The sequence below is a fragment of the Antrostomus carolinensis genome, unplaced genomic scaffold (assembly GCF_000700745.2).
Source record: "Antrostomus carolinensis isolate BGI_N321 unplaced genomic scaffold, ASM70074v2 scaffold10356, whole genome shotgun sequence".
NCBI lineage: Eukaryota > Metazoa > Chordata > Aves > Caprimulgiformes > Caprimulgidae > Antrostomus > Antrostomus carolinensis.
In genome coordinates this window covers 15,825-32,947 of record NW_010322547.1, presented here as the reverse complement: position 1 = coordinate 32,947, position 17,123 = coordinate 15,825, and the positions used below count along the sequence as shown (strand labels likewise).

The 17,123-nt window shown below is 40.6% G+C and overlaps 1 protein-coding gene across 2 annotated transcripts in view; it reads left to right on the top strand.

The window, feature by feature from the left end:
• The window catches only part of DCX (doublecortin), a 72,808-nt gene extending 57,683 nt beyond the window's left edge, over positions 1–15,125 (top strand). For both annotated transcript variants that reach the window (XM_010170271.1, XM_029085520.1), the window contains 3 exons: positions 2,159–2,296; positions 12,407–12,501; positions 15,069–15,125. In XM_010170271.1, the coding sequence (XP_010168573.1) occupies positions 2,159–2,296; positions 12,407–12,501; positions 15,069–15,125 (290 nt within the window). The remainder of the gene's footprint in view (positions 1–2,158; positions 2,297–12,406; positions 12,502–15,068) is intronic.
• Positions 15,126–17,123: the final 1,998 nt, after the last annotated feature.

The window sequence follows — 17,123 nt, the reverse complement described above, 5'->3', positions numbered from 1 at the left end:
GAGCTGGAGGAATTCCTCAGAGTCAGCCTTTCTGTGCTGGAAAATGCAAAGCTGAGTTTCTTTCAAGGAATTACTCCCCTGGGAAGAAAATAAATTTGAAAGCTCTTGAAAAGACGCAATATAAAGTATTTTCACTTTTTAGGTTTATTTTTTTTAGGGAGTAAGTCAGGGGAGTAAACATAGATGTCTGACAACCTTTGAGACTCTCTTGGTTTCTGAGATACCCACATAATCTATGATTGACAGATCAGGGGCAGCAGGAGACCACTCTGCCCCAGGGAGGCTGTACCCTAGTGTATCTCACATAGCATTTGGTGCTTATGGCTGGGCAAATGAATCGTGCTCTAAGGTTGAAATGTTGCACTGCTTTTGTTAAACAGCTATATGTAAGAACTTCTAAAAATATTACTTTTGCAGTGACTGAAGATGATTTTTCCTCGTCTTTTGGCTTGGCTGGTTAACACCAGAAGCAGTTACTTGCACACTCTCTCTAGTGGCTGTTTCACAGAGTCTCATCGAACACTATTCTTTAGTATCAAGGAGGCATGGTCTGCCTTCCACACCTCCCCCCAGTCATTAATGCTCTTCATGTATAAAAAATTTGGGCTATATCAGTGCTGGAGCCCTATAAGCCTTTCTGTGGTATCATCTGTGAGAAGTCAAGTACCTTTGAAAAAACACAACTTTTTCTATCCTTGATTTACTGTCTCCAAAATCCCCTTAGCAGGAGAGAGAATAAATTCATGGTAGTTTTAATTATCACCATGCAGTATCCCTGGAGCACAGGGCATGTACTTGCATGACCCAACAGCAAACTCTATCGCAAACCATCTGGAAGAAGAGACTGACTCTTGGCTGTCTGAGAATGAGGAAAGCCTGGGGAAAAATTTAAGGCAATTACATTTTCATAGATATACTGATATATAAATAAATAACACATACATTTAGGTCAGACAACTTGTTTTCGGTTGACCAACTCTTTACCCACTATGTGCAGCCTTAGTTGATCCCCATTAGGGAGTCCTCATCCAGCCCATGCGTGCTGAGCTGAACTTTTCCATTAAAAAACTGTCTCTGTGTGGAACATCTAATTCATGTCTGTAAAAAAGACCTGTTTTTCACATCTTGTTGAGGACAATCTGTTGTAGGAGATGAAGTGAGACCAGTTAGCATTTGACAAAAAGGAAATCCCCTTTTTATTGCCTTCTTCTTAACTGGGTTAAGTTAATAACTTGAGGGGCGGAAAGTGCTTTTTCTGTTAGCTCTCAATGTAAATAAACCCTGGTTTTGAAGATGTGGCATGCCTGAAATTCTGGGACACACAGAGGTTTGTTAGCATTTCACTTCCCTTCTGCAGGACACCGTGGATCATGTTTACATTTTGCACTCTTCCTGGCCTATTTATTTTTTAAGAAAACACGGTTGGGGTTCTCATCTGCTCATGTCTTTAAGTACATAAATCTACTAGACTTGTTTATACAAACCTTTCTGAAAGGGATGAGCGGCCAGGACAGAGGATGTGCTTTGTAAAACCATTTTGTCTTCTTTGCTTTCTGCATCTGAAAAGTTGCAGCTTGTTGGAACCACTGAAGAGGTTGATCCAGGATGAGTGAAAGCCTCCTGGGGCAGATGTCCCATCTGCCACTTAGAGACCTTTATGTTATGCCATGAGCTGTTTGCTGGCTCTCTGCACCTGCATAAATTGAATTCATCATTACTACTACTAGGTCTTCATGGAAGGGTTACAGCAAATTACCTTTTTTTTTTTGACCTAATTCTCCCCTTAGTCAGTGTTGCCCATTTTAATTGTGCTCACTAGTTGGTGAGACCCAAGGCAAGGGGAAGGTCAGAAAGTCTTTGGTAGGACACAGGTATGGAGATGGGCCCTGCTAGGGAGCCAGCCTGATCTTGACATCTCAGCATTGTCTCAGCACCTCCTCTAGAGGAGCAAAGCTGTTGTTCTTTTTACCCTCCTCCTAAAAAGTCTCCTTTCTGCTCTGGAGAAAATGTGGAGCTATCATCTTTTCCCTTGCCATTGATGTTTTCTACAGCTCTTTGGAGACAACGCACTAGGTTGCCCATGGTTGTTTCATAACTTGTGTCCATAGGCAGCGAGCATAGATAAGGACTTAACCACAGTTGCTGTCTCTTTCCTTAGAGTGCCGGGTGATGAAAGGGAGCCCTGCGGCTGCCACGGGCAGTAAGTCATCTCCCACCCCTCAGAAGAGCTCAGCAAAGAGCCCAGCCCCCATGCGCCGGAGCAAGTCTCCAGCTGATTCAGGTAACCATCAAGATGGTGAGTGATTGTTTTCTGGTGTCTGAATATTAACTTTGCTGAAGAGAAAAACATCTATTGCATGTCTTGGGATACACAGACCTTGGGTGTTTGCATATGAAACTTGGGTGTTTTTTAGAAACAAGAAGCTGGTGGTAGTGTACAGGGGCACTTAATAAATATTGGAGAGGAATTCTCTGGTTGGTTAAGTGCAGTTGTGGCTTTAGGTCATATCACCCAGAGTCTCACAGCTTCCTGCTCTAGCAAAATTTTAAAAGAAGTTTCAATTTCACAAGCAGGAAATAAGGCCCACAGTGCTCCCATATGTTCCCTATAGATACAGACAGATTTAGAATAACCTCCTGTGCAATGCAAATGTTAATTATTGTACAGGTCAGAAGTGTCCCCTTCTAATAATTATTTAACGAAGACCAGCGACCTTGCAATTGGAGAACTGGTGGTGGGTTTATTAATGTGATAGTGAGAGATTCATTCAGTAGTAGAAGAGAAAGGAAATGGGAATCCTGATTTGCTGCAGTGGCTTGCACCATTTGAAATGCCTCCCTCCCTCCTCAGTAGCAACTGGATTGGGTTTAGCACACCCGGAGAGCTGCAGAGCCTCTAAATTAAAAGCTGGGCTGAATATCACACTTCTGGTAACTGATAGGTTTTAGAGTCATGATGGAGATGGTAGATCTCTAGGTGTGTCACCTGTCTGCCTGGTTTTTCCAAAAGAGGACCAGACGTGGCCTTTCACTAGGATGGCCGAATCACTGCATAAGCACTTCAGGACTCCAGGAGAGCTTCATAGGTTAAATTCAAGTGACCCACAGTATTAACACAGGTGATATAAACCAGAAATTGCTTTTCACTTTCATGGTAATATATTGCATATTGCATGTGAACACCACACAATAGTTGACCATCATCAGGTATTGGATTACTGGATATAAAATTCTCCTGACAGATTCAGAAAGATTTTGCCCAGTGAGCAGTTAATTTGTTTAGGGTCTCTTGTTCTTCAGCTACTTAGAGAGACAATGTGAAATTGGTTGGCACATGCCAAGACACTGTGATTTTTAAAAAGTTATTTCTCTGTAAGACGACTCTGCATTCATAGTTTTCCTTCAAGATTCCAGTGTTGGCTGTTCTTAAGCTCAGGCTTTCTATAATCTAAAAAGCTTTTACAATCCCAAATGCATGGTAAAGTTGCATAAGTACATTGAAGGTGTGATGGAAAATACATTGTTGATTTAAAAAAAACCCAAACACCTCCCATTCAATGACCTGGGAGCCAGCTCACGCATGAGTTGTGAAACAGCATTTAAACCTTCTCCATAAGCATCAGGTGCTAATTACCATCGGAACTAGACTTTATTGCATGAACTTACAGTCTAATGTGAAACGGCAACTATTGTGTTCTTGATTTTAACTGATTGAATGACTCACAGGAACAAAATGGTGAGTCATCTGATGAAGTTCAATTAACACAGTTAGTAGACCCTTTCAGAAGGTGATTAAAATAATCAGAAATGCTGAACAATAGCCAGCTCCTGGGGTTAAGGCCAGTAATGAAGGACAAATCAGGTTTCTTTAATCCATCTAGACAAGGGTCTTTCATACTTTCCTGGGATTTCAATACAGAAAAAAATGGCAGCCTGTCCTGCTTAATGAGAATAAAAAATGACTGAACTCTCTCAGCGCTGGAAAGGTAATCAAAGACAATTGTTTTCTCAGGACAAAGAGAAAAAAGGAACACCATCTTGTGTTCTTGTCCCTGGAATTTGTAATAAAGAAAGTGGATCTATACATTACTTGTGTAAGTGATCAGAGTCAATATTTACATAAAAAATCAGCAAGCTCAGCTGGATTTTGAAGTTATCACATTCTTTTCATTTATTTTTCCATGTAGGGTTCTGTATCATTTTTCCACCATAGTCTCTAAGGTCATTGTGGCATATCTGGGCACTGATGTAATGCAGATTCCGAAGAAAATCTCCATGCTCTTTGAGTGAAAGAAGTCTGAACCCTCCTCATTACAAGCACACCCCAGTTACAGAAAAGGATATTATTTTCTTCTATTTCTCATCCTTATTATTCCATTTCCCTGTTAAGCATATGGGAAAATGGTGCATTGTTTATCAGCAGCAAAAATGGGAATGCAGTGGATGTACATGTGGACAGTGGTCCGCACGCATTGCCCGCAGAGACAGCTAAGGCTTAGAGCAGGTTTTGGATGCGTGACTCTGCCTCACTCCTTGGCAAGAGCTTCAATGCTGCCAACAGACAGTGGGCAAAAGTAATAAGTCACTGTTATAGCACAGAGAGAATAAAAAAACTGCTTCAGCACAGCTGAAGGATTTTGAGGATGTAACGTTGACAGCGTGCAGACATTGCATCTGCTTTCTCTACCCTTCACTGTAGGAACGCTTCTGATCTTTGTGTCAACATAAATAAAACACTTCCCATTCAGAGCTGTGGAAATGCTTTGTGCCTGAGCAGCAGCTATCTTCCACACAGGATGGGGTATTTAGGGACTTGTGCTTTATTCCAGTCTTCTTCACTGACTCACTCTGTGGCTTTGAGTGCATCATTTAAGCTGTTCATGCCTTCTTTCCCAATGGGTCATTCAAGACGGTCATAACCAATCTGTATACAGAGCTCTGTAATCTACCCATGGAATCATGCACAGGAAAGAGCTTTGAGGCTCTTTATTCGGGGCTTTTTGTGTATTCTGGAAGTGTTTGGAGAATAATATTCCTAAAACCAAAGCTATTATCTCACAGATTGCCAGAGACAAAAGGCATCTCCAGCAGCAGAGTGGCTGCAGCATGTGCTCCAGACCTTCTAACAGAGGCAAGCCATGCTCTAGCAAGGCCACTATCTGCACTGCAGTGGATCAGAGGCTCCTCCAGCAACCTGTATGCTCTCTAACACATTGGGTCCTGCTGCAGTAAACTGTCAGGTTATGCAGGTGAATGAATACAACTGTGTGGCCTGATGCTGTGTTAGCCATTGTCATAGCCTGTGTAGACCTCCTTCTAAGTTGATTTGTCAGCCTGGAAGCTTTCTGTGTAGGGATCTGCTTTCTGTGCCAGGTGATCTCCATTCATCTTTGACATCCTGTGCTCATTCTGGTTTTGGCTATGGATTTAGTGATCTACTTCCCAATGAGAAACGTAGATCCCAATATAAGCAGCTTTCTGGGAAAGCCATAGAGAGAGTGTACTGCTGGCTGGAGTCCAGTTTCCTCTGATGGCACCCAAAACTTTATTGCTGACTGTGGTCTCTGGGGCCACCTCTGAGTCAGAACAACAACAGAATACAGAAGGAAATATATATAGCAAGCCTGTAAATCTAGCACTAAAATGGAAGCAGCTTCTAAGTCATTTAATTGCTCCTATCACCAGCTAGATGTGAACTGTAATGTGTTCTTTGACTGCTTTGTTACAGCAGACCTGGTAGTAAGCCACTTAAATAAGTGGTCAGCTCCCATTCTAAAATAAGAAGGATTAACATGGAGCAGCAAAGAACATATAAACTAAATATTTTGTTAAAAAACATCAGGACAAAAGGCTGTGCACGGAAGTGCAACCACACAGAGTGCCAGCTCCCAGCTGCAGTGATTCAAGTTGACTGGTTGAATTGCTACCTTCTGCCGGAGGTAATTTGCCTCCCGCCTAGATGTGTGTCATGGCCTCACTGTGAAAAGCTCAATTCCCTCTAGGCAGCCAGAGCCCTTCAGCTCCGAGGATATTAAAAAAATGGGGTAGCTAATCCATAGAAACATGTTAAACGCTGTTTTCTCGGCACAGCACTTTTATCTCTTTATTTACCATACAGTCATTTAAATGAATGAATGAATGAAAACTAAAGGAATGAATGAAGAATGAAGTGTCTTGCTATGAGCAGATGGTAACAGACCAGTCTTTATATTTCCAAGGGGAATCCTTTCTTCCTTCTCTCATCAACCCCCAACCCATATATACACCTCCTCATCAATGTCAGTGCATTTCTGTTTTGATCCAGCTGTTCCTCCAGACACTGTGCTGATCGTTCCATCACCGGGCTGTTTGTGCCTCTTGCTTCAGTTTGACTGGAAGGTCCTGGCTGCTTTGCCAGCAGTTCCCACTGGGCTTCCTAGAGGCATATATCCTCCAGTTTCCCATCTCTCTGGTGCTGGAGCTGTGAGGCAGTCTTTCATCTATATCTTCCACCTAACTCCCCCAAAATGCTGCTTCCAGCAAGGTGGAGTTAGCAAAATACAGCAGGATTTTACTTCTTCTCTACAAGGATGTATCCAAGTGCCTTTCGCTTCTCTGTCTCCCACTTGTTAGCTAGTAGAGCTGAACTAGTTTCTCATATATCAGGTGTGAATTGAGACTGGAAGGGATTGGTGTCTCTATGTGGCCTTAGTTGAGCTCAGATTGTTGTGTTTTAGTATGGACTGAACATGCTAAGAAAGACATAAGCAAACTAGAGAAAATCCAGAAGAAATTTCCTAGGGTTCAGAAAGGTTAAAGGAAATGGGCTGATTCAGCTTAGAAAAAATGAAGATCGAGAAGGAACAATTTAACACGCTTCAAATGTATATGAAGTATTAAAAAGAGGATAAGGATTAGTTTTCCTGTGTGTCAAGGATAGGACGGAATATTGGTTTAATCTTTAATAAGGGATATATAGATCAGATATTAGGAACACCTTTCAATTATAAGAATCTTAATCACTGAAGCAGGTCTCCTAGGGAGCTTGTGAGTCCCTGCCAGACTTGGTGCTTTTAAAAAATAAGCATCTCTATTGGGAATGACCCAAATATGTCTGATCCCAATTTAGAGCACAGAATTGGAGTTACAAAGCTTCCATGGTTATTTCTAGCCTCTACTTTTCTTTCTCTGAAGTCAGCTTTGCTAAATGACATAGCTTAGAGCAATAAAATCCAGACTAAACTACACCTGCAGTATACCATCCAGTTCCTTCTCCTAACATGACAGAGGAAAACTGGGCACAAGGAGATAAGTCTCTGTGCTGCTGCTATGGTCCATGAGATTTAAATGGGGGAGGGTCAGCATGAAGTTTGGCAAAATTTCTTTAACGGACTACTCCAATTAAGAAGTCAAACCAAACAAAAGGCTAAATCTCAGGGGAGAAATACAAGGGAGAAAATAATTATGTCATTTGCCATTACTTCTTTGTTATAAAAATATGAATTTATCTTACAGTTGATGGTTGGACTTGATCTTGGAGATCTTTTCCAACCTTAATGATAATGATTCTATTATAACTCACATAACAGACAAGGGTTCAGTTGTATAAATACATGTGCCGTGATAGGAGAGTTTATGATTTTTAAAAGCAACATGATCTTAGTCCTTTGCAGTACGGAGCCACAGGTACTTGAGCTGAAATTTGAGAATGTCTTTCCTCAGCTTTGCCTTCATTTGGCTCAGGGAGCCTGTGAACAGGGCTCTGAGGCACTGCTGCAGGACTTCAGTTTCCCAGTCCTCTGATGGAAGGGTTTGGATAGAGGGACAAAAGCATATTCACAAGGCAGCAGCAGTTAGCAAAACAGATACAGAATGTCAGTCTGTCCTGCCTGCAGATCTGGCTCCCCAGGGTCATTATATATGAATGTGTTAAAAAGGCAGCAGATGTCTTTTGGATTGCACACAAGATAGAGCAGCTTGTTATCCTAGTTGCCCTTACTTACGTTCTGCTAGCTGACAATCCATGGTACGCATCCCTCACAAAACGTGATGAGAAAAGGGTGCCAGCACTGCAGAGCTGGGTGCTTGGAAGTTAGGAGGTGCCTGAGCAAAGGATGCCTGTGCAATCTGAATTCAGGAGAGGAATAATCCTCTCCTGAATAAACACTACAATGGAGTCTTTATTTTTCCCTCTGTCCTGGAGGGCAGGATGGCTTGTGCTCACTACATGAGCTGCTATTTCTACATTTGCTTTATGCTGTCCTTGTTCTGGTTGTTGCCTCTCTTTATTTTCTTGGTGACACTAAAACCCTGACCTGGAGACAAAACTATCCACATATTTCATGGTTCTTTGTCTCACTCTTGTGATGTACAGGTATGTGCTCCTCAAACTAGGAACTCATCTGCAGAACCCTGGGAACCTGATGGAGCAAGGATTATTAACCTTATTTTATAAACTGATAGAAAAAGAGGTATCTCCACACATTTTGAGCACTCACTGTGATCCTTGGGCCCTGCTTCTTCCGGTTTTGTTCACTGATAAAAATGTGAGTTCAAAAGATGGACCTCACTGACCTCATTTACAGGTCTCGGTGCTTACCATTGCTGGAAATCGAGATCCAGAGTCACAGTCACCCAAGCAAACCTGAGCAACACTCCAGGAACAATTGCATCTGAGAAGTTTGGCTAAAATATCTGTGGGAGAAGTAGGCAGAGAATTCAGTTTACCTGGATCTCTTATATTCATCTGAAACATGAAATTGTGCTATATTCTCCATCCTCCCTTTAATTTTCTGGACAAACCTGATTTATCTCCCGGGTACAAATTGTCTTGTGCACTGAAGGAGGTACGGATCCTATGAAACAAGGTAGTGCGCATGTTCATGCAATTAAAGGATGTGTCATATGCACAAAGGGGCTTTAAGGTTAAATTGAGGTTGCAAAGCAAATACAAAGACATAAATAAGACATAATACACAAACAATAACGCGGTGGAAAATAACCCAAATGAATTAAAATGAAAGCTGGTTTTAAAGAATGGTTTCCAATAGCCGAGCGTATGTGAGGTCCTGAGCTGCCATAAGTCATCAGCAGATTTTAGCGGAGCAGCAGCGTTATACACCACCTGGGATCTGCTCTTTGGCTGTTGTTATTTTCTTGCATTTGAGTTCAAAAGAAACGCGTGCAAGTTTGATTATGAACACTATTCTTCATTATCAGACACAAAGAAAATTAAACTGGGCTTCTTAATTGTTGCTTCTGCTGCAAAACTCTTTGTGAGTATTTGTAATGATATCCATCCGTCTCATTTGATTTCTGATGTGGATGTCGCATCTGTTTTTTCATCGGTGTTCATAAAATATTAACATCCCTGCTGCAGCACTTAAAAGTCTCATTGTATTAGGGAATTTATGTCTTTCCCTGCAGCAATTACATCTATTTGCTGCACATGGACTGTTAGCCATTCTTCCAGTCTTCCCGTTTGTGGAAGGGAAATTTGGGTTCTTTGTGAAGTTGTTAAGTGGCATTCTTCATCTTAGGAAGGATTACTTCCTGCCTCAGGATCAGTGACAATTGTAAATAAATAAAGAAAGAGGCATTTTAGAAATAAGAGATGGATTCTAGCTAATACAGATTATATAAGTACTATTGTACCTCACATTTTCTTTAATAGAAAACTCAAAGTCACTTGGTGAAAAAAAAACCTATAAACAAGATCCAAGTACTTTTCTGAATTGCCTTAATTATATGGCATATAGTTAGTGACATCTACTTTTTTTCTCACCTACCTGGAGGGCAACTCACTTTGTAGAACTGGAGCAAAGTGAAAAGTGGCACGTTGCAGTGCAGGGACCAGAGTGTAACAGGTTCTGTGTCGCAGTGGGAAGAACTTGGCACTCAATATGAACGATCATCAAGTCTCCGTTTATTATGCTTTCGACTACAACTTATATACAGTTCTTAATGAGAGCATGCATATTCTGTAATTTAACTAATTAATTGGTCACTATCCTAAACGTCAACCCCTCCCCTAGCTCCTGATTCTTGGTTACTTACTCCCTTAAGTTCCCATGCCTTAGCTGACTGTAAGCATGCTGTTATCGTATAGCAGCTGCAGTCAAGGACAGCGTGTCCTTACCACCTTAGCACTTCAGACTAGCAGAGTCTGACGTTTCCCAAAATCCTGGTCAGCCATCTACAGTATGTCTATGTGACCCTTGTCAGCTAACCAATCCTCAACAGTTCTGGGTTTCCATAACTAGTTTTTTCTCCCCACCAATAACAAATGGTCTGAGTGGAATGAGGATGTGAATTATTTTATAAATAATTGTTCCTTAGTTATTTATAAAACATTATTTCTACCACCTTTTAAGAAATATCTCTTTCCTCAGTGAGGTGCATTTGTAATGGGAAAAAAACTACCAGTGATGAATAGCCTCCTGCACAGAAATTATGGATATGAGGACAGAGAGCCCACATCACCATGAATCTGTTAGGTCTGAGCTGCTTTAAGATGCTGGCAGCTCCTGCGGCTTAGAGCACATGTTTCTTTATACTTACTTGTAATTCACATGTGTGACCTCTGCATTTGGGCCAGTGATACTACAAACCTTAACTGCCCCCCTCTTTCTCACAAGAAGGTAACAGAAAAGGGCAGTGAGGCTGTCTTAGCAAGAGTTATGTTGGTTTTGCTCTTAAAAATACAACGCTTATACACCTTCTTCTTACTGTATGATACTTCATACACTTCTTAGGTCTCCTCCAGACACTCAACTACTTGCTTAATTCTAAGTAACTGATTTGCATATTCAGCTGTTACAATTGAAAACATAAGAAATCATCCATCCTCCTATGTGTATGCCTTTAGAGTTAGAGCAATGGTATAGAGACATATTGGGCACTTAGAGAACAGGACAACAAGCCTGGATCATTATTATATGCTTGTCTTTCTCTCCCTGGGTGAAACATTAACAGAAATAAAAATGCTTTCTTTAAAAGGGGTAGGGATCTGCAGTTATCTGGAGGGCTGGCAACACTATTGCCATTTAAGGAAGTGACAGTCAGAATGCTTGGGGTTTAGTTTTGTGGTTTGTGCTGAATATGTTCACATCTGGAGTAGTTTTTTGGAAATGTCACTTTCTGTAGACTTGATTGGGATATGTAGTTTAATGCTCGTAGGGCCTCCAGCTTGCTGCTGCTTGGATTGCAAAAAGAAAAGGCCAGAAAATATAATATACTTGGACACAGCCAGCATGAGTTTGAATTTCCTTCCCTCAAGTAATGCTGCCTGTGCTGATGGAACTATGTGTTTACAACCCCTGGTAACAAGAGGGTCTGTATCCCTAGAGTTGACAACCTATGAATGACTGAGTTCACTATGCATAAGTACATCCTTATGAAATACATATTGTGACACCTGGCAGTTATCAAAAACATTAGCTTACTGCTTCAAAGAACATCAGTGGTAGGAAAAAAATAATTATCCTTACTCCATTTTGTTTCCCTTCATTTTTCTGCGTCATATGATATTTACTTTGATTCCTTTTTATTCCAGTATATGCATAATAGCTTGCCCTGGCATAGGCCTGGGGCCCTTCTCTTTAACTGAAAGCCAGGTCTGTGAAGGCCTCTGCAAACAACCCTTCCAAAAGCCATTTGGTTTAAATGAATCATATTTTTTAAAAACGGAGAATAACTGTGTTTTCTTCAAAGCAACATGAACAAACAAAGCAACCCAAAAGACCAGATTTTTATCTTTGTAGGAGGATCGTTGTTCCATGTGATTCTCCTGTTCCCCCCCCCCGATGGACTATGTTCACTTCTCTGGTGCAGGCAGTGGAAGAACGGCAGAGCCAGCTCTGGCCACTCCCCAGAGAGATGAACAGGAACATGCCAACCTGTGCTTACACCAGGGCTTCAGAAGGGTTCTTTTTGGTCATTTAATCCCAGCCACAGCTAACTACATCCAGAGCATTCCAGGCAGCTGTTTGTCAGTTTGTAATGTCTGTATTTGACATCTAATATTTCTTATGTAGGATCCAGGATATCTGCAGGTTCTGGTTTCCACTCATGCCCTTAAATGCCATGTGTTTCAATTGTGTTAAACTGTTTTAGAACATAGAAATTGTCTTTCTCTTTTTCTGGTGATGTATATATCTTGGATCAATTTGGTGCATATTTGTAGTGTAAAATATTGCTCCTTCAATATATTTTGTATTTTGCTGTATTTTACAATTCATTATCCTTGGCAACTGAAAGCCTTAAATTGGGTGAATAGTCATGCTGTTCACTTGTTTTTTTTCTCCTGCCTAACATTAACAAACTCTAGCCTTACTGTTTAAATGTTTGGATACCTTTCGTCTCCCCAGAGGAGAAAGATCTTCCTCTTGCTTGCCTGATTGCTAGCTTCTGTCTTGTTTTCTGACAGCAAATGGAACCTCAAGCAGTCAGCTCTCTACACCCAAATCAAAGCAGTCCCCGATTTCCACACCTACCAGCCCAGGGAGCCTCCGTAAGCACAAGGTATTACGTTTCTTATACCTTACTACATCTGTTTCTTTCTTAGTCTACTCAGATTTGTGTGACATTTAAGTCATGGCCATATTCTCTGGCAGCACAACTCCTTATATTGAAACAGTGGAGAATTGCCTATTACCTAAAAGGGTTGTCACTTTGGGCTCTAGCAAGATGGTGAACAGTAAATCACTGGCCTGTTTCTTCCACTGGAGTTATTAATGTGTGCTGGAGATCACCTATATGGATCAGAAGAGATAACTTAACCCTGAGCTTGTATCACTATTTTAAAAAGTTCACAAGTTATTGATGGATGTGATCTCCATATAAATCCTCCTCTCCTGAAAAGCCGTAAGTGTTGGCAAATCTGGTCCATGAAACAGCAGAAGAAAAGCAAATGTTACTGAAGCTTTAAGACATCACTTTAATGATGCTTCTCAAGGTTTGGGGTTTTTTTTAATATTATTTAAGGCCATGCTCTGTTTCACAGGAAGAGATCTTTTACAGCTGGTGTTGTAATTGTGTTCTGGTACAGTAGCTGTTTTTCCTGGTAACAAGTAGGGTATCTAACAGGTAGCACGGCATCCTAGTAGAGATCAGTAAACCTGTGCTGGCTCATAGATAATTCATGTATTGATTTATTTCTAAGGTATAGCAGCAGTCACAGCTTTTTATGTTCCTGTTATTCAGTGCCATTCTGCGCTGCGTCCAGATTTTCATTTCCATGTCGTTCTCATTTCTGGAATAGCCACAGTGTTGCTTCCAACAGTCTTTATGCAGAAGTTGGAACTTGTACTTAAATGTAAGTGTGAGAGGAGGTCAATGGGATTTCTGTTTAGGAATCAGAATGAGCCTCCCAGCCTGAGTATGACTTTGAAAGCATTGACTTGAAATTCTGGAAGAGTGATTAAAAAATTCTGATAGTGGTGAGGTTTTGCAGTCAGTAATCCACTGTGGTCTAGATTGCAGGCGTTGAACTCATTTTGTTTGAGGATTATGTTTTTTCTCAAAGTGAGGAGTGGTGGTAGCAGCAGCTGGACTATAGTTGTTATGATGCTGGAGAATTCAATGGGAAGAATCGTCAAAAGTCCAGTGGGCTTTGGATTACACCTCTACCATGCAAGATTTTGGATTGCAGACCTTTGGACATGGGGCTGAATGGTACTGGGGAGCCTGGGGTGGACTTTTGGCTTCTCAAAAATCAGATCTTTGAAATATTCCCAACATATGGAGAGGCTGTAGTTACTCAGCTTTATTTGGCTTTCTTTAACAGCTGAATCCAAATGAAATCTAAGTTTTCCTCAGGACTTCACTGATTTCAGCTGCTCAGTATAAGTCTGAGGAAATGCACCAATTTTAACACAGTGGGTCCAGGTTTATTATTAATTTATAATTGAGAACAGGATCTGTCCCATAGTCTGGATTGAACAATTGCTTGTGTGTATTTCAGCAAAAGTAATTCTGTAAACTGCATGCTTTGCTTCAGCATTCAAGGACCTAAAATACTTTCCAAACACTATCTTATTTAGGACTTTGGAGAGGAGTATTTGCTTCCTGGTAAAGACAAGTAAAACTCGCCTTCTTTAATGTTTTATGTATGTTTTTAGCTGGCTGTTTTACGACCTTGCCAGTGAAGCCTCTAAAACATTTGTAATAGATGGGGACTGCTGAGGGCAAAGCCAATCCATCTCTGAGCTTCTCCACTACCTTAAGCCAATCAGCAAGTGTGAGTGTAGCCTTTTAGGTTACCAGGTTAGTCATGCGTCATTGTCTTCCTCCCAGGAGCAATTTCCTGCTTATGATGAAATCACTTTTCTCTTTTTCCTCCTAAAGGTCAAATGAGAAATGCTTAGGTTGAGTTCACCACAAAGTCATATTTTACCTCTTCTTATATCAAGATTGTTGTGAATTTCCTTTCTGTATATTTGGGCTTTTCTTCATGTTGCTCACAGTTACTATCTGTATGTGGGTCAGAGTTCAAAAAGGTCCAAGGAGAGCTTTAGCCCTTGAGCAGGTTTGTGTACCTAGTTCCATGCAGAACTTCAAGGAAGTGAAATAAGATGGCTACCCCAGAAAGCAACCCTGGAAAAGCTTTTGATCCAAATAATAAACTTGGGATTATTTTCTTAATTCCATCAGGAATTATTTAAAATAAAGAATAAATCTTGAAACATGTGATTTTCCTAGAGATTTGTCCTAACGTAGCTGTCAAATCAAAGTAAGACTGTATTGTCGATTTCAGTTCAGAGACCTGTTTAAGGAAAGGTCCTGCTCTTTCATACAAGTGCTATAATGGACACATTGATCCATAAGCAAAAAAAAAAATGCTCCTCAAACTTATCACTGAACAGTCATCTTTCTTCTGTTACCAAGATTCTCTTGCTCCACTCCATCCTGCCTTGATTTTAGCCTTGAACAACCTGGACAACTGGTCAGCCCGTTCAGTAACCAGTGCATGAGTCTTCCATCCTGTCCCTACAAGTTGTGTGGAGCTGGACCTTTTGACTGCTTCCTCACACGTGACCAAAGGTGGAAACTGATTGTGTGAGTTAACATTTTCTTCTTTCTTCCTACAGGACTTGTATCTGCCTCTGTCTTTGGATGACTCTGATTCCCTTGGAGATTCCATGTAAAGTGACATGAAGCTAAATGTCCATATTGCAAGCTATGTTTAAGATACAGTAGAGTACTTCTGCCAAAATAAGCAGATAGGTGACTGGTGCTTTCAAATCAGACAAAGGACACACAGTTATATGTCATTTTTTTTCTGTGATTTATCCTCCGTGCCACAAATCAACACCTACCAGTCTATAGAGATAGAGGGATACCATTCTTCCAAGTTATAGGGATGCAAAATGGACATTGCAAGCAATTTGGGGCCAATATGCCAATGATCCTGTGCATTTCCCATTTTCTTCTTTTATTTCTTCATCTGCTGCAACTATGTAATTTTCCTAGTCATAGTGAAGTAGCTCCCCTGAAAGTGTGCAGATGGATTGCTTGCTGACCAACGTGCAAGCTCAAGTAGAGTGAACGATAGTTCTCCACCTGTCCAAACTGCCAACGTTTGCCAGCTTAACTGCTCCTCATTTGCAGCCCTGATTTTAGCACCTGCATACTAACTAGTATTGGTTTTATTGTTGGAGGGCAGGAGGGGAAATGACTGACTAGTTTGATGCTTAATATGCCAGCAGAAGCTTGGATGAGATTAGAAATGATTGCATAAGATGCTAAGTAAGGTTAGTACAATAGTGATTAAGTTATTGGGATTTTTTTTTTTTAATGATTAAGCAAAAAAAGTAAGTCAACTGCGTTATCTCGAGTGGAACACTGTTCACATATGATCTGAAGAAACTGCTAGCTGGTAACACATTTTTATACCTACCCTATGGTATCTCTCTATCTCAGTTTGTAACAGCAATGCCTTGTGAACAGACAACACTGAAAACACTGTGACAATTTGTTTTCAGGTTTGACACCCTATAGGTCACTTTTTATAGCAAAAAAATCAATACACTTTTTATAAAGGAAAACCTTGTATCTGTGTTTTGGGAGTAAGGATTCAAGCTCCTTCTTTTTTATAAAAGCTGGTAATTTTCTTTTGTTTAAAAAACACATTCAGAAAAATGTACAAAAAAAAAACCAACCGCAGAACAGTAATAACAAAAACTCAGTTCAGAAATCTTGTCATCACTGCCAAAACAGACACATGAAGGGGGGAAAAAAGGTCAGTTCAAAATATTGAATGTTTTGATAGTTTTTGTAATGTTTGGTTTTTTACACTTCAGTATTCCTACCTATGGCCAGATTCTCTACTTATATAACAAATGGAATTTTGTGGTGTTCAAAAACCCATATTTTACGAAACTCTTCTATCTGACAAAAGCAAACTTACTGTATTTAGAGAAACCTTTTGCTTTTATTAATCAGTAATGACTCCTACAGAATGCAAAGTTCATCTATTCACACAGGGCTGGTGGTGTTTATTACGCCGAAGCTTTGTCACAGGCTAGCTGGCATTGCCTTCCTTTCTCATGGAACACGCTCTCGATGAAACTGGTTATGACGTAACTTTACCTAAATGAAATCTGTGCAATCGAATCTTCCTTTGTTGCTCTATTTGCCTTTGTTTCAACATGTACACCTATTCCCTTGCAACCCCTTGTGACTAGAATGAATTATAACGTTGTGGTGTTTGATGGTACATGAATGCTGGGTTGTTCCCAAAGCCACTCCACATTTTGTTTGCTTGCATTGCTGGAACGAAACAATCTGTGCAGGCTGCATCTGTAGAGGTTCATGTGATGGTGCATATAATGCAACTTAAAAAAGAGAGAGGCCAGGACTGGGAATTATCAAGGGGTCAGAGTTATCAATGCACCAAATTTGCACCCAGCAGTCTCAGTGCATGATAATTTACACCCAGAGTTTTGCACAAGAAATCATTTGTTCCCACAAGTAATTTAATTTACTTGAATAACTCTCTGACTAAGCAACTGCTAAATGATTATTTCACCTATTTTGTATAGAATCCTGGTCTTAGTTCAAAGGCTAAGGGCTCATGTTGAAGGTTTGTGGGGGAAAGGATGGTAGTGTGGACCAAGCATGGGTGCAGTAGTCAGGACACCTTC